The sequence below is a fragment of the Carcharodon carcharias genome, chromosome 1, assembly GCF_017639515.1.
Source record: "Carcharodon carcharias isolate sCarCar2 chromosome 1, sCarCar2.pri, whole genome shotgun sequence".
In the NCBI taxonomy this organism is placed as follows: Eukaryota; Metazoa; Chordata; class Chondrichthyes; order Lamniformes; family Lamnidae; genus Carcharodon; species Carcharodon carcharias.
Genome location: NC_054467.1, coordinates 16649138 through 16667623, shown reverse-complemented (window position 1 = coordinate 16667623; position 18486 = coordinate 16649138). Strand labels below are relative to the sequence as shown.

At 41.1% G+C, this 18486-nt stretch overlaps 1 protein-coding gene across 3 annotated transcripts in view; it reads right to left on the bottom strand.

Annotated features, from left to right (window-relative positions):
• nrg1 (neuregulin 1) overlaps positions 1-18486 on the bottom strand; it is a 197012-nt gene that overhangs the window by 34365 nt on the left and 144161 nt on the right. For all 3 annotated transcript variants that reach the window (XM_041195597.1, XM_041195587.1, XM_041195604.1), the window contains exon 4: positions 4620-4740. In XM_041195597.1, coding sequence (XP_041051531.1) covers positions 4620-4740 — 121 coding nt within the window. The remainder of the gene's footprint in view (positions 1-4619; positions 4741-18486) is intronic.

Here is an 18486-nt window from a genome sequence, read left to right as displayed (position 1 = left end):
GTTGTACAAATGTGTTAAATAGGGTAACTGGACATGCATTGTTTGAGAAAACTATAGAATGGTGCCCCTTCAAAATCTGGTTATAGTTCCAATTTCAATTATTTTTGAAATATATTTACTATACATTTCAAATATTCCACTCGACTGAAAAGGGATCGAATAGCAATAGTGAATGTGAAGGCCCTTTGTCAAATAATCATTGATCTAGTAAGCAGCCCATCCCAAAACACATTCCCTCTCATTCACTGCTCAGTTACACACGAGTTGTACCATTTACTTTTAAATAGCCTCATTGTTTTTTCATAGTTCTATTGGAATTTCCAATTTATTTCAGGTAATAACGCACTGACTTCAATTAGTCTTGGAGACATCGCCAGTGCGATGAGAATTTGAGGGTGAGCATTGTAGGGAAGCTCTGAAATAGAAAGCAGGACCTAATGTGGGGAAGGAGCTTTCAGAAGTCTTCTGACTGCAGAGCATGTGACAGGAAGGTTATTTTATTCACACTATTTCTTTATCCTCCTCCTTGTACAGACAAGTGTGCGCATCTGTGTCTGTGTGCATATATGTGTGTGCATGTCTCAGTGTGTGTGCATGTTTGTTTTTATGTTTGCATGTGAGTCTGTCAGGCGTGTCAGAGTGTGCGTGCATGCATGTCAGAGTGTGCGCGCATGCGTGTCAGAGTGCGTGCGCATGCATGTCAGAGTGTGCGCGCGTGTGTGTCTGTGTATGTTGGAGAGTTAGGGTGTGTGGGGGTGGTGCGGTGTGCGTGTGTGCCAGTGCAGGGTGGACCATATGCTTATTACATTAAAAGTAAATAGCAAGGCTGATGAAAATTTATAGTCTGCAGTACCACTCTTTTCATAACAGTCAGTAACAATATGTGCAATCCAATTCCATATTATTCTTTAAGGCTGGAGGTCTTTAATACTCCACAGAAATGCAACTTACAACCTGCTTTTGAATCTAAAAAGGCTGAGAAGCAGAGTAGTTTTTAAGTTAACATGAATGATTAGAATGAACCTACATCATATGGGCTTCACTGTTGAGCAAATTAGAAATTTGTTTTGCTCTTTATTCTTTCATGGGATGTGGGCATCACTGACAAGGCCAGCATTTATTGGTCATCTCCAATTTCCCTTCAACGGAATCTCTTGCTGGGCCATTTCAGAGGGGAGTTAAGAATCAACCACATTACTGTGGGTCTGGAGTCACATGTAGGCCAGACCAGGTAAAGACAGCAGATTTCCTTCCCTAAAGCACATTCATGAACCAGATGGTTTTTATTTTAAACAATAATTAATTGATAGTTTCATGGTCACCATTACTCAGACTAGCTTTATATTCCAGATTCATTAATTGAATTTAAATGCCACTAGGTGCCATGGTAGGATTTGGATACATGTCCTCACAGCATTAGCCTGGGCTTCTGGATTAATAGTTTAGGGATATTACCACTATGCCGCCATCATATAATAGACATAATTGACTTCCTATTAAAGCGTTAGAAATTGTATATTAATATCAAGCTAGAAATAGTCAATCTCCAGCTACTTTTATATTTAGCTTTAGGTTAAGCACCATGATAGTATTGACTGCTCTTTCTGTCCCATAATTGGTGGAAACCTTACATTGAACTAGACTGATTCAATGGGGTCAGATGCCAGGAAGACCTGGTGGGTAAGGAGGACTTGCAAAGGAAAGGTATAGCTACCAGCTTGTTACATGGCAGCAGATCCAACATTAAATTTGTTGCATTATCTGCAAGCCTGCCCCTTTCATGGCCTGCATCAGAGATAAGTGCAAGTTTTTGTTTATGCAGAAAAAGACGCCAGGCTCGGTCTTCAGCACTTCCGAGCTGCTGAGCTAAGAACTAAGGTCTGCCCAGAGCCTAACAGATAAGCTATTCTCACTGTTGTCACGGAATAACTGAGCATTCCCAAAATAAGTGCTTTTAAAGTTGTGCTCAGGGTTTAATTTACTCCTACCTTGACAGAATAGTATGGACAATATGCTACTTCAGTGATGTGCACTGCTATATTCTATCAGTCCGAAATCCTGCTTCTTCCCTCTGCATGACCCAGGTGTTCCTGAGAGTGCGAGACCCTCACTTGCGCGTACCCACATACCCATACCCACTTACTTAAATTTCAAAATTATTTAAGGATTAGGATCAGGTCAGCCTAAAATTGCCTCTACACAAATGGATTGACTGGTAAGCGAGCCCTTCCCATCTCAAAAGTTTAACCTTGGCAATGTGAGACCTTTAGGAGCCTGTTTATTTTTAGCATCATGGCTGATTTAGACCTGATTTTGTACATAATGCATATGCTGCAAACTGGCTGGATTACACTGATCATAGTGCAGAGACAGATGGGCGAAAGTAGAAAGAGCCACACTGGCAATGGAAGACGCCATCTCGTAGCAGCTGATCTGCATGGAGCAGTCATGAAATTAGGGCTTCCCTTCTAGTGGAAACTGCTTACAGCATACACAAGGTCCACATGCAAGAGATGCCAGCTGCATTGGCTGGGGTTACTTTGAGCACCATCGTATTTACACTGGTCTTTGGCGACAGCGTCAAATTGATGGCAGTGAATCAGCAACCCAAATACACTCCGCCCAATGTTCTTTTCCACTACAGGAGATATAAGGAGCTACCCATTCACTAGCGCCCATTTTTCTGGTGTCCCATGTGTCAGCTGTACAAAATAACCTGCCACTTGCACAGCGATAGCATCTATCTGCGACGGTGGGCAGATACAGGTTTTACAGTGCTGTTCCTTACAAAGCTCATCTCTCTCTCACATAGCAACTTCTTTGCTGCACTAGGCATCTAGCTCACCCATTCATGAGCATTAATGCACTGAGTCAGGGGAATGACGCAAAACACACAATTAATGTGCTTTGCGCAGATACATGATGTGTTCCTCGTCTGGAATTCATGTGCACATTATCAGATGGCACAGTTAGAACTCATGTTCACTGCTCCTTCTCTAGCCCAGGCTGGGTGAGGTAAATTATGGGGCACCCAACTACTGATGTACCCAAGATCAGCTACCCCAGTACAGCCCAAGGATGGAACAATGCTCTTTGGGCTGACCTGTGTTTCGATGGGAATGGGAGGATGAGGGACGTCAGATTTAATTCATAACCAAAATAGGTTTCTATGCACTAAAGTCTACTCTTACAGGCAGGTTTTGGTGCTAATCTTATGACAAACTAAATAAAGTGTGTGTGTGTGCGTGTGAGAGAGAAAGAAAGAGAGATTATGCATGCGCATGTGTGAGTACATGTATTTTGTGGTGGATGTGAGAGATTGTGGGTGCTACATGTAAGTTTGCATGTGTGTATACACAAGAATGTGTGCGTGTGGGTGAAGGGAGCCTTTCAAAATTATGCCATTTACAGCACACAGCTGTGGATCAGTTGAACAAAATGCTGATGGGCATTTTGAGTGGGACAGGGAAGCACTTAGTAAAGCAAGGCTCAAAGGCTCCTTTAAAACCAGAAATAACAACTCTCTATTTCATCTGTTAGTATTATAGTCAAAAATGGTTTAAGACAGTGCCCCAGGGGAGGTACATTGTATTTCAGTAGAGAAAGCTCCAATGTTTTTCAAGTGGATGCTTCAGATGTAAGTAACAAGACAATCAGAAGGGTTCAAAGGGCAGATGCATGGGCCACGCAGCTTTTGGACAACAAATCAGTTAATTAGAGCCTGAATAACAAAAGAACCAGTTAGGATTTGGATTTGGCAATTGGTCGAACACGCACTTTAATCTTGAGCCAGTGGACAGGCACCGGTCTCTACCATCACTATCAGTTTTACTTTGAAAACAGTAGTAGTAAAACAGAACTTGCTTTCAGCTTAAAACATTCTCGTTATGAAAGATTTCTAGTCAACAGATGATTTTAGCAAATTAAGATCTATTCACAGGACTTAAGAGTTACAATATGGTGTTGAAAGTAAAAGAGATAGCTTGTAAGTATTGCTATATAACTAATATAATGTTGTGTGATTCAAGTGGAGGATGGATGCTGAGGTAATTCGGTATTTTCTTTTAAAGAGAGAATGATGGTTTTTGAAGAACAGCCTCAAGAACTCTTCAAATGCAGTATCTTTATGTTAAACCTGAAGTTGTGGTGACAATCCAGTTGTGTATAATGGCCAGGTTCCAGTGATAAGTAACTTGAGACTTGACGTGTGGTAAGTGTTGCATATGTTTGGGAGAGAACAGGTGAGTTTGGGTGCTTAAGCTTTCCACCATTGGAGTTTTTCCTCACTTCGTGTCTGGGTCTATTGCAGACTAATTGATGGAGATTGATTGCCACGAGCTGTCAACAACTCATTACTGTTGTATCATGTGACTGCTGGGATGGTAGAAAGTGAATTATTTGGATCTTTTGTCTAGCAGTTCCAACATTTAAAGCTCTCTAGCGATTGGGGTACAAGAGCTGGCTTCCAGTGACAATCTTAAACTGCAGTTCAACAAGGATCATTAACAGCTGACCAGCATCACTGGTAATAAATCACAAAGTCATAAAACCCTCTATATGGGGACATTAGAGCAGACATGCTGAAAGAAGAGCGTGAAGGAAAGGTTGGATTCACTTACTGACAGGAGAGTTTATTAATACCATTGATAACGAAACACTGTCCTCCATTCACACAATAGTGCCGATCGCTCTCGTTACATGGCCTTGCGTGGCCTGACCAAGGCGTAGGTGAAGTGGTAGCTGCAGACGGGAAGAACAGCAACATTAAAGAGATAATTATTACCAATTTTAACTACAGCACATCAACAAGGCATGGTACCCAGTGGCTTCAGTGCTAGTCCAGTGAAAAATGCCAAACTGCTATTTTTTTTAGCTATAATTGTTAAAATACCATTGGAAGAATGAGATGCATCCATAACTTAACACTCCAACCTTGTGCTCAGTTCCCTCTGTGGCTTTGTTCCTCCCTATCTCTGTGATCTCCTGCTTCCGTACAACTATGAGAACCCTCCTCCAAATCTGGCTTCTCACACCCATCCTGTTTTCCTCACCATTAGTGGCTGTGCCATTTGGGTCGTGAACTCTGGAACTACCTCCCTAAACCTCTCTGCTTCTCCCAGTTTTTCTCCTCATTTTAGACGAAAATCTGCATCTTGGACCAAGCTGTTGTTTTAGTTCTAATATCTCCTTCTTTGACTCAGTGTCAGTATTTATCTGGTTACACTCCTCTAACAGGCCTCGGGATGTTTTACAATATTAAAGGAGCTATATAAACGCAAGTACCTTCTTCCCTCAGTCACATCAGGGAAAGCACAATTTTACACACTATTTCTAGGCCTTTGACTTGTGGTGACATTTCACTTGAGAGAGGAACGGGTAGGATAGTCAGCTCTTGTCCACCATTCGGGTCAGTTCGCTGCCTGAACTCAAAGCTTAAAGTGAGAACTTGCACCCTCTGTGTTGGGGTGAATCATAGTGCCACAGAGCCACCTCATCCAGATTTGGTACCAATTATATGGTTCAAATAATCATCCCATACCAATATAAAACATGTAGTCACAATGATGCAATGGAAAATATGACCCGAGGTGGGATATAAACATATCAGGGAGTATTGTGCACCCAGTCCATATGTTTTCCCATCTACTAAAAGTGACGGCTTGGAAATTTTGTCCAATTGGGTGCACTGACTTCTCCACCTCAATTTCCGATATCCACTCTCACCTCATGAGCTTCCAAACATGAAGCAGCCAATCATACAATTGACCTTTGCCCAGATGGCATTTTACACTTTAAAAATTGTACTATTTGACCATGAAATGCAATGACAGAACAGGACATCTGATGCATCATAATTGGGTTAAAATGATTCTGCACAATGTCATCAGCATTCACTTCCAAAGAACACAACATCTTATCAGGACCCCAGTGGAATTCTGAATGCCAGCGAACATTTTGTTGCTAGTAGCAGGACAATTGCTGGTTGGTATTTTGTCTGTACCATATTTTGCTTTTAAATGCAACAGCCAGTTTAAGTTACAAAACCATAAGAACGCTTGTGATTTACTGTTATCAGAAACAGTTTACATCACTGAGTAGATGTCTTTTGTTTTTAAGTCCTGTTGGTACAACCTCTTAGTGTGGGGCAGGCTGGCTAGCTAAAGCAAAGGGGGATGTCAGAATTGAACCAGAGGCTGGATCGATATAGGGAAAGGGTTCTACGTGCAACTCGTCTTTCCCATCTGGTGTTGACTGATTTTCTGAGAGGTTCCTGCATTTTCACTTTTTTAAAATAATACAGATTTCCAGAATTTGTTTTTTTTTTGGAATGGAAACAGTTTATTTAGTTTGTTTGAATAGTCTTTATTACGGATTTTTAATTTAAAATTAATTACTGTCGACAATTTTACATCATGTGCAAAGCTGAGCAAAGAAGAATATCCTCTGCTGGCAAATCAGAACAAAAATCCCCTCCACCGACAAACTTTGAGGTTCCTCTCCATCAGCCCTTACCATAAATTGGCAATTTTAATCAGCTTAAAAACTCAATCCTGTTCCTCGTCCCACTGTCTCGATGTTCTTAAACCCCCTTCCGTTCTGTGCTAGAGACTCCCTTCATTTTCCTAATGGAACAGGTGCCTCAGATCTTCTGAGCTCTGAAATACTCCTGTCAGCCACTGTAGCCTTGATAAGTGGACTTCCAGCTTATGTGAAATATTAACAAAAGAGAAGCAAACCAAGCATTGACGTTCTTTATTGGTCTGAGAGATATAAAGAGTAAGAAGTTATATGAAAGCAGTATAATTGCCTTTCACAATATCTTGTATTCCCCAACTCACCCTTCCTGCACCCCCCCCAACATATGTAGCACACATGCACATTCATCTCATCTCATGCAAGAACATGTAATGTATAAAAGCTTCAGAACTGGCTACAAATATTGACAGCCTCAGCTTAACTCTCCATAAAGGATTAACTATTTGACCCACTGAAAATAAAAGCTTTCCATTTGAACAGCCAATGTTGAGAGGGAAGGGAGAGTGGAGCACAGAGAAAGCTTGAAAATAGAGGTTTACAGAGAAGACCACATAGATTACACACACTCCAGACCATAGGCTGTAAAAGAAGCATTGTAACATCAGCTCATAATACTTCACATCAGTGTGTGAACTGCAATGTTGTACAGGAGCAATAGCACAAAACAAAGTCCATAAAAAACCAGCAGAAGTTTATGACATTCATTTTTTGTTTTGGTTCTTTCATTATGAAATTCTGATACCGAAACAAAGAGAAATAATTGAAAAAACTTGAGATTTGAAATCCTTGTTCTTTTTCTTCTTCTTTTTCCAAATCTGTACAAATATTGATTTTCAAGCTCCTTGTGGGGGAGGAACCCAAACATTGTGAAAAGTGACTAATATTCCATCATGGCAAAACATGAGGGATGGGAGGTGAGAGTCTGATTTCTGGAGCTGGAATGATGGCTGCATTTCAGGAACAGCCGAACATTACAACAACAACAACAACTACTTGCATTTATGCAGTACCCTTAACGGAGTAAAATGTCATAAGGTGCTTTGTGATATCAAACATAATTTCGTGACTGCTACTGATGAGCCTCATACAGGTCACTGCAACCTGCTTCCTATCAACCCCCTAGTAAAGTGCAGTGACATGTGTTGCTGGTATTAGACAGGATGTTGTTCAAATCAAAGACCAAACCCACTAAGTTAACTGTTTAGTTTATAATTGTAATTTACTCATGGATGTACAAAAGATTTGAATGAATAGGTCTTCAGGCATTTTTAAAGGAATATGCTAATGCTCCATCGTATGTGAGCACTATGCTCTAACAAAAGACTTTTTATTATTTTCACTTTCATGGTTCAGAGACGTCAACCTTTGTGCTTCTACTCTCAGAAGCCTTCATTTAAAGAAATTAAAATCCACAATATAAAATACCCGCTACTGTATCGCACAAATCCTTCAAATCGCTGGAGGTAAAACAAAAACCATCTAGTTTGAAGTATAAAACCAGCTTCTCAGCTTGTGTTCAGAAAGCTCTTTGCAAGGCAGCTTATTATCTAACCAGCTGGCTGCTTCACAAGCAGCAGTTTAACCCTCGTACTGCCAAAAGATGGACCTCCACAGATTTACACAGGATGGCTTCAAGTCAATGCAAATCCAACTGAAGCCTTAGCGTTCTTATCTTTTTTTTAAAACTGAACGCACAGTATGGGTGTCCTAGGCACGGTGCAGGTAATTAATGAGGAGAGGGACCGCAAAACCAACACATATTAACTGTCAAGCAAGAATGCAGACTCTCCCATAACAATCAGTTTAGAGAGTTGAGGCTGTGGATTGACTAGAAATTGTGGTTATAAAAAGGCACTCATTGGAGATCAGGTCAGCAAGGAGAAAAGAATAAACTTAGTAAAGTGCACCCTGCTGTTTGGAGACACGTCAGACAAACAGCACTGTAGTAAAGACAAATAATTTACCCCCAAATTATGAGAGATTCTGAAGAGTGACAACTGACTTGCACATTACTTGAGGTACATACTTACCCTTGTGCATGTTGACATGACCAGGGCTCAAAAAAAACTTGGGAGGACTCCAGAAATAAAATACTCCCTTCAAAAAAACTAAAAATCAAAAGCCTGAAAGCCTAGGTTAGTCAGCGCGAACCAGAGACTCATTTCTCAGGCAGCATCAGCAGTAGACCAGCTCTAGGATGTCCCAACAAAGTCAAAACTTGTTCACAGTGAGAGCCATTAAAATGTTACCTCTTTTGAGTTGATGATGAGCTGACCACCCAGGACCCCCACCCCCTACTTTAACCTTCTTACCTGGGAGAAAACGCATCTTTAAAAGCCTCGACACATGAAGATGTCTTGCCCCAAGATTGGTAGACCTTGTCCCAACTTTTACTACAATCAGCGCAAGCTAGCGGTTGCTCCTGCGGACCCCGAAACAGTCTCAGGACTGTTCTTTGGTTTAAATATACTTCGTCAGCCACGTCACTGCACCGTCAAATGTCTGATTCACAGTGCTGATGGTCGGCAAGCAAGACGTCAGCCACAGTGACTGTAGTGCCCAGCTCCAGAGGCAAAGGGGAGCGCCACTCAAAGAAAAAATAATGTCTGTGCCTTCAAATGAATCTTCGGCCAATAAACGCATCAGCTGCATCAAATCGCTTGTCCAGTCATTGCTCCTGGGAGTAATCCGGGTTTTACGAATGAAAGTCAGCTCGCGCAAAATATTATCACAATGAATCAATACAGTCATCAAATCGAGCCACCAAACCCTTCAGCTCAAATGAAAGAATGCAAAGTGTGATTGTCCATACTAATTGCTCCACTTTCTGCAAGTAGCAATAAAGACAAACGTAATCAGCTCCGAGCCAACTATCCCCCCCCCCCACCACGAAGCCACCTCACTTGCACACATACTGCGACGCACAATTTATGTACAGGTACTTTTAACCCCATGTTAGCCACGACTGGCAACAATGACGCTTTTGAATTCTCACTCTCGCGATGCACAATCTTTGTCTCATGTCAGCAAACTAGCTTTCTCCTCACACCCGCTGTTTAAAAAGTGGCACATGGTCCAGAGGCTCGGTCAACTTAACAGCATCCCGTGGTAAGGCGAGATAATTTATCATCGATCCTTAGATCGGGACATTTCTCTGTCGAAAAGAAGCCAGGTGGGAAGTTTGATGGGGGAGGCGAGGTGACGGCGACCTTCCTGGATACTGTACTTTTCATTATTCCAACCTTCATTATAATCTAGACCAAAAGCATTTAGTTCCCATAACCAGAGTCATTGTGTGATGACCATGTTGTTATGGGGTGAAGTAACACAGAGTATAAATTCCAATTAACGTGAGACCAAGCCTGCATGATTCTGCATACCTGCAACAGCTTGACATGCATTGCACAGCACCTGCTGTGCTCAAAAAGCATGTTACATAACGACAAGATTACTTTCGCAAAGATAAACAAATAAAAACATGGATTAAGGGGGAGAGCTCGATCTTCACACTTGCTTCACATTCTGTATTACAAACCTAATCATGATGCATGCAAATAATGAACTCAAGCTGGCAATTAATCATAAGGAGGAGGTATCATAGTTGAGAAAGTAATTATTAACATGCTGATATCAACATCACTCTAATGGCCACTGGGGGCTGCACTGAACAGGTTGTTTGTTTGACCAAACAGGAATGACAGAAAAATGATGCAAAATGACAAAGGGGTGTTGTTTTTAAATTAACAATTTTCTCGTAAACTTACATTTCAATCACCTCTTTCCACAGAAGGCGTAGCAATAATCCGGAACTTTCCCCTGCTAAAGGCAGCGGATGCTGGGACAATTGAAGCTGAATCCAAAACAGACATGGATAGATTCTTTGTTCAGGAATTTGCAGGTTCATGGGAAAAACCAGGAAAAGAGACTAAATTGGGCTGCTCTCTCATAAGGTCCGAATAGGCCGAATGGCATCTTTCTGTGCCGTAAAATTTTATGATTCTATGAAAGAGCGACAAGGGATAAGGATCAAAGGCAGATAAAAGTAGTTGAGGTGTGAACAGCCATAATCAAACTGCATGGTGGAGAAGTCTTGAAGGGGGAGGTGGTGGTAATGTCATTGGGCTAGTAATCCAGGGGGCCGGGCTAAGGTCCTGATGGCAAGGGTTCAAATCCCACCTTGGCAGCTGGTGGAATTTAAATTTAATCAATAACCTGGAATTGAGAACCGATTGTTGTAAAAACCCATCTGGTTCACTGATGTCCTTTGGAGGGGGGGAAATCTGCCATCCTTACCTCGTCTGGCCTATATGTAACTGCAGCAATGTCATTAACTCTTAACTGCCCTCTAAAAAGGTGTGGCAAGCCACTCAGTTCACGGGCAATTAGGGATGGGCAACAAATGCTGGCCCTTCCAGTGATGCCCACATCCCATGAAAGAATAGATTTTTAAAAAATGGCCTACTCTTGTTCCTAATGCCGCCATGTTCAACAGGTTTATTCGTTCTGAATCACTCTGATGCTCTTTTAACCTTATTTCTGGCTCCCATACACCAAAGCTAAAGAGGGTCAACAGCCTCTTGATTGCCTTGTGTGGCTACTACTTCCCCATCACCCTCACATAATCCAAAAAAAAAGGGCTGGCAGAAAAATCCACAGAACACCAAGTACGATGGAGGTTGATTCAAACAGTTCCAGGAACACTGAACTCAGCAGAGCAAGAACATGCCAAACAAAATGCCTCCTTGACACAACTGGTGGAGTCAGCACTGAGGCACTAAACAGAATGGTGCCTTGTCCATCACACGGAATAAAAAAAATTGCTGGCATGGGAAGCTCAGTCTCCGAATTCTGCTGACATTCCACAAGCTTTGTCTTTGAGCTTTCATGACTCGATTAAATTATGGCCTGTATTTCACTTCAGTCGTTTATTAAACCAGACTGCTCTTCTGCTGAATCATTGCTGATGTTACCACAAGGAAATTGCATTGGTAACAGAAACGTGTAAAATCTTCAACAGAACATCAAAGCAACCTTAAATTATTTCAGCCTCCCTTAATGCTGAACAAGCCATTTAGCATCATTTGCCGACTATTTTATACCAAAGGGTTGAAATGTTTCTATGTTGACTGTAAATATAACTGAATATGTCTTGCACTCGTATGCACATGCAATATTCATAGAAAACAACTTTCTGGTAGTCAAATTTAGATTATTTGAAAAAAATAATTAAATAGGCCTCAACAAAATCCTGACTCCTTCCTAATCTAGTTCTCATGTATCAGGCTTGGGCCAAGTTCCTTTCTGGAACTTGGTTTTGTATAGTTAGTTAAACTTATTTTAGAGTTGAAATACTATGGCTGCCTTCTGCATTTATTGTAGAATGTGATTCTGACTCACCACTTCTATACCACGTGACTAGGAAGTAGGAAACAAACAGGGGCTCGAACAGTAAAAGCTCGCATATGCTCAAAATTGTAAATACCTAATAATATGCCTGCCCTTAAATATACATGTCTAATATTGGATTCCATTTAGTGAGCATGGATTTGAACTGAATTAATTTGCAGTGATTTATCATATTTACCAAAACTTGAATTGTAGGCAAATGAAGTATAATGGGGCCAAAGGTGAACTCTTATAAAACAAAATATCCTGAAATAATTTTACTTATAATCTTTTCTTGAGATTTTGGTGACAATTCACAATCACAGTTCATTATAATCATCTGAGGCTCTCAATGAAGTAATATACTCGTAAGACATGATCAGGTCTCAGGTACCCAGTTCTGGTAGTCAAGTCGACACTCAAGCACTGGAGGCTATGCAGAGAAGAGCCATGAGCCTCACCCCCCAGAGATCAGAGTTATGAAGAAAGGAGACTTAAAGGAGACAATCTGAGAGGTGATTTTACCACAGTGTACAAGGGTGTTCAGAGAGTGGAGCTCATAAGCCAAGAGTATCATTTTAAGTTAAACTGCAAGGCCTGTAAAAAAGGGTCAAAGGTGGTTCAAACTTGCATAAAGCCATTTGAGGACATAGCAAGAAATTTTTCTTCAATCAAAAAGTATGGAATAAGCTTCTAGATCAGGTAGTGGAGGCATTTAAGAAAGAATTGGACTGCAGTTGGATCACTTCAGAACCTTTCAGAATGGATGAATTAAGCTGGGCTGATCATTCATAATTACCTTTCAATTCAGTAGTTACTTCAAGATACCCATGATTCTCTATGTACAATATGAAGGCATAAATGGTATGCACTGACGATATATAATCTAAGCATACATAGTATACATGCAATTTGTCAAGTATACATATTACCAGGTAAGGTTGAGTGTGAATATTATTGTTGACAAAATACTTTAACCATCTTCATGTTTGGATAATATTACTCTTGTAGATATTACTTGTTTGTGAGAGGGGCTGAGTATAATGGCTGTCCTTCTCACTTTTGATGAGTAAAAACACATGTGATTGACCAGTGGCATTACAGATACGATCATGTCTACCATTGTATTCTGAGCGATTTAATTCCAGGCCATAGCCAATGAATACCTCTTTTTCAGAAGAAGATGTAAAATGGAGGATGGGAGGTGGAAAAATAAAACACGTAAACCATTTATTTCAAGAGTGAAAAAATGTTAGAAAAGATCGGGTGTTTTACATTTGACAGGTAGTAAACCACAGTAAAGCTACAAAAACATTGAAGAAACAGGGAAGAGAGAACCAGGGACAAAATGGAAAGAAAGGCAAACACAGTTAATTCTTAAATCTTTATGTAAAATTATACTTTAAGGGTTCAATTCAGTTGGGTAATAACATTATTCCTGATTATTACTACAATACCGGTATTAGGTTTCTGGAATTGAATGTTCCTTGGCCTGAAACATTAACTCTGTTTTTCTTTCCCTGGGTGCTGACAGATCTGCTGAGTATTTCCAGCATTTCCTGGTTTAATTTAAGATTTAAGCAGTGTTTTGCTTTTGAAAACTTATAACCCTGGTTGGCTCAGCAAGGAAGGGGTTTCCCTGGGCAGTCTAAGGGTTAACTAAATTTCAATTACATCAGTGCTATGCTCTAAACGATTAAACAAATGTAAGCTTCATTTTCACCTGTGACTGGGCCAAACGCTAATTGTGAAGTGGCCCATATTTCAGCGCAAAAGGCCTGATCATTTAGTTTGAGATTTCAGCACCAAGGACAACTCTTGCTTTTTATTTGGACCTGTCACCAAGCTCTGCTCTCCCAGGGGTCTCCTTTCACCGTCAAACGAGCCAATATTTGGATGTCGCTTTGAAGTACGAAGCAGTGATGGGGCTGCCAGCTGATCGTTTCTGGAAATGCCATTTCTGTAAACTGTGCCTCCTCCTGAGCCCTGGGAGGCAGCCTCACTGACATAATCATACAAAGTATGTTAAACACAGTCAAGTGGCCACAAAGCGTATTTTCTGGTGGTTGAATGTCAAAGTGAATGAAGCAATCCCCTTTCGGGAGGGGAGGGAAAGTGGGGGCGATGATAAGGCTGGTGTGAAATATTTCCCAACTTTTTGCCACAGGAAACTTTCTTGCCTCTGCTGGTGATATGGAACTGTTTTCCAGTTACACTAAATACTCATCCAGCACAAAGGCAAAAGGTCCAACCTTCTCTCATTGATGTTGCAACAGAAAGATGGACAGACTGATAAAAAAAAAGCACAAACAACAGATGGATTTATACTTTGTAAGTGCTGGTGTTTTTATCCGCCAGGAAAATATCTATGTAGGATGAGCAGATGGTAAGGTTTAATTGGGAGTTATGGATAATTAAAATTATACAATTCCTCTTTATCGCATACTGACCTAGTTCCAATTGAAATTTGAAAAGGAAACGTCAGTCTTTAAGACCATGTGCCATGCTGGATCGGTGCTACTAAAGTGTACTAGCTATACATAAAAATAACACACACACATTGTGACACTGCTGGTAAGAAACAGCACACTAGGGAGTTGCAGGCTGCAGATCCTTCACAAGGGCGACACATTTACTAGGAAGTCATTAGAATCTATTACCCAAATGAGATATCAGCTGCACTGAATCATGAACAATAGGATTACATACGTGGTATCAATAATTGGATACATAAAGAAGCCATGTAAGGTAACATAAGGAACAGGAGCCAGCCATTCAGCAATGGGCAAGAAGCAGACAGTACCTAACCAGTCTGCGCTTGCAAAACTCAAAACACAGTGTCCCACATTAGGTGCGATTTCGTGATTGGACAACATTTGCTAAATAATTTTCAGTGTGTTAAGAATTACACTGACAACTAATCTAAGATTGTCAGTCAGGCTCACAGTGTGGCTACGTATATTAAAAGACAAGACCCTGTTCTTTGCAGATAGAAAGAACATGTACACATATTGCACATGTTTCAGCTAAACAAAATAGGTAACAGCTGTTTGCTGACTCATTCCTCAGGGCAATGCCTTGACCAATGAGAGTTAAACTGTCTGGTTTAAATTTCAAACAAAGCTTGGCAGTTAACTGTCAGCCACCTTCAACTGTTGCAGTCTCAATGGTGATGCCTCTGCCAGTGTCCACATGCCAACCAATCAGCATTCTCTTCTCATACAGTATAAATTTGTTGGTTTCCCTTACATTGGTATTCTTGCGAATTGTCCTGATGAGTGCAAGACGAAAAGCTTTAACAAAATGTCTCTTTTATCAGCAATATTCAAGTTCTGTACTTGACTATCAGGTGCTTATAGTAAACTGGACCAAAAGGCTGAAAACAACAATATTCACTGTGATCATTGTAATTCAAATCTTTGCTATCCTTTATTTTACTTTACCCCTTATATTACTTTCACTCATATCCACTCCATGGAATTTTCTCTTCCCTGCTTTGTGCGTTATTGCCTGGCTGAAAGTGGGGTGGGGTTGCAGGGTGGAGGGGAGCAACTGCTCTCTGTCTAGTCCCCTGCCAACCACCAACAATTGCACAAAGCTTCAGATTTGACTTTCCCCATCACCCAGGAACTGCCTCTGTCTATCTATCACATCCTCAGGCAATGGTTCAATGGATAAACTCAACTCCTTTCACTCTGGGTTTGGGCAGAGAGAAGTTATCGGAGCTCTCCATAGCGTTGGCCTCTTCCCAGGGCACTGCAGCTGAGACAATACATCAACAGCCTACTTTCACCTGCTCATGGCTGGCAACTAGTGAATACAAATGATGGTCTGCAGCCTATACCAACAATCTCGCCCCTTTATAGGGAGATGCCCCTCCTTCCCACAGCAGCACAGCCAAGATAAAGAACTCAGAATGTAGATGATCAGACTTGCAACCATGGCAACATATCACTGTTCTGATATAGGTTGGAAATGTTGTCAACTGTGATGGGGATAGCCTTGAACTTCAAAAGGACACAGGCATGTTGGTGGATTGGGCAGACAAGTGGTAGATGAAGTTCAATGCAGAAAGTGTAAGGTGATTCATTTTGGCAGGAAAGATATGGCAAGACAGTATAAAATAAAGGGAGAATCTTTAAAAGGGGCGCAGGAACAAAGAGACCTCAGTGTGTATGTACTTAGGTCATTGAAGATGGCAGGGCATGTTGAAAGAGCAGTTAATAAAGCATACAGTATCTTAGACTTTATTAATAGAGGCATTGCATACAAGAGTAAGGAGGTCATATTAAACTTGTATAAGACACTAGTTAGGCCTCATCTGGAGTACTGTGTTCACTTCTGGGTACCATACTTGAGGAAGGATGTGAAGGCAATGGAGAGAATACAGAGGAGATTGCCAAGAATGGGATGAAGTACTGTAACTATGAGGATAGTTTGGAGAGGTTGGGACTGTTTTCCTCAGAGAAAAGAGGGCTGAGAGGAGACTTTGTAGAGATATTCAAGATCCTGAGGGGTATGGACAGGGTAAATAATGAGAAACTATTTCCACTCAAGGGAACATCAAGGACTAGAGGGCACAGATTCAAAATAATTGGCAAAAGCAGTAAATGGGATGTATGGAAATCAAATTTCACCCAAAGGGTAGTTGGAGTTTAGAACAAACTTCCTGAAAAGGTGGTGGAGGCAGGTTCAATCAAGGTATTCAAAAGGGAATTAGATTACTACCTGGAAAGAGAGAATGTGCAGGGTTACTGGGATAAGGCAGCTGAGTGGGACTAGGTGGAATGCTCTTTCAAAGAGCCAGTGCAGACTCGAAGGGCCAAATGGCCTCATTCTGCACTGTTCGGACATTGTGATATAAGGGTACCAATGCATCATAATTGGAAGCATAAAACAGGTACAGTAGTGAATCCGAAGCCCATTTTGAACTGCGTTGCAATTTTTTATCCATTCACTTCAATGAACTTCTCTGGACTTCCTCTGCTTAAACATCAAGAAATGCGTTTCACAACTTTGGAACTTCCCCCAAGCTTTTTACAGCTAATTAAGTTCTTTTTATGTTTTTTTTCGAAGGTCACTGTTGTTATGTAAGAAACACGACAGCCAAGTCGCACACAGCAAGATCCCACAAAGGTCATTGAAGTGATGTCTGGTTAGTCTGCTGTAGATATTGGCATTTCAGAGCTCCCCTGCTCTTCTTCAAATACTGCTATGGGATCTTTTAGCTCCACTTGAAAGGGCAGATGGGGTCTCAGTTTAAGGTCTCATCTGGAAGGCGGTACCTCTCTCTCAGTACTGCACTGAAGTGTCAGTGATAATTTTGCACTCAAGTCTCTGGAGTGGGACTTGGATGCACACGCTTCTAACTGCAGGTGTGACCACTAAGCCAGGGCTGACTCCATAATCTAGTCCTCACATTTGCAGCCTCAGTGGATCTCTCCTTTCATGATTTATTGTGGTTCCCTGGCCTCAAAGAGTTGTATCCTCCAGTTAGTTTCACCCTACAGGCCCTGCTGCTTCTTTAAGGTCCAACACTCTTATCTCATTTCCAATAGGCTCGATCATACTTCTTGCCATCACAGGTCTTGAAAGCAGCCTTTTCTAGTGTAAAACAGCTCTATATTGTGCTCTACAATCAGAATGGGGCAGCATAGAACTCCTTCATTAGAAGATTGATGCAGTGCCCACACATCATTCAGAGCCAAATGCATCTTTCTTTGTAGTTATTAACTAACTGGTAGCTATTCTTTACAGTCCATTTTGAAGCATTCATTCCATCCCTTGTCATGAGGCTTCAATCTGAACACACCGAGGTAGAGCATGCGCCAGTATGAAACTCTGAAATATTGTCATAACAAAACTTTTTTTTTAAAAGGCCATTCACTGCTTAGCCATGGCTTTATCTCCAGGTATGCATGTTGCTATCTAAAGAAATTGCTGATGACAGAGAAAGATTATCTCTAATCTGTCTCAAACTGCTGTGCAGCTTCTCTGAGGTAACATTTTAACTCGCATAATAGCCACATCAGAGGGGCAGTGAACTGAAGGCACCTTTCAGACTCGGTAACCGATTGCAACTCTCCACCGAAACACCATGATTCGATTCAAAGCAGAATCCGATGGCTCTGGTTCAAAGTCAATGTTTATGGATTGCCTGCAAAGCTGCCTCAGCTTGGGTTAGCCCACTGAATACCAATGGAGCCAGTTGGAACCAAATCTATTCAAATCACATTGAAAAAAGGAGTTATCTCAGCCTTTTTAGTGTTAAAACACAAACCGCACATCAATAGGTCTATTGATGGATTAAAACTTGAAGAGGTAAGTCTTATCGCCAATGCAGGACTGGCTTTGATGATGTCTGGTATATAAGATAGCCTATAATTACTCATATCCTTTGGGCCCTAAACATTATCTAATTTTAAGACTTCATGTAGCTTTCAAATTGTAAAGCAAAAGAAAATCACTCATGACATAGTCAAGCCTGTGAATTATGGCGAGCCAATGCCGATCGGTTGATGTTGGTAGGGTGTCTGCTCAGTTAAGTCAACATTGCCTAAACCT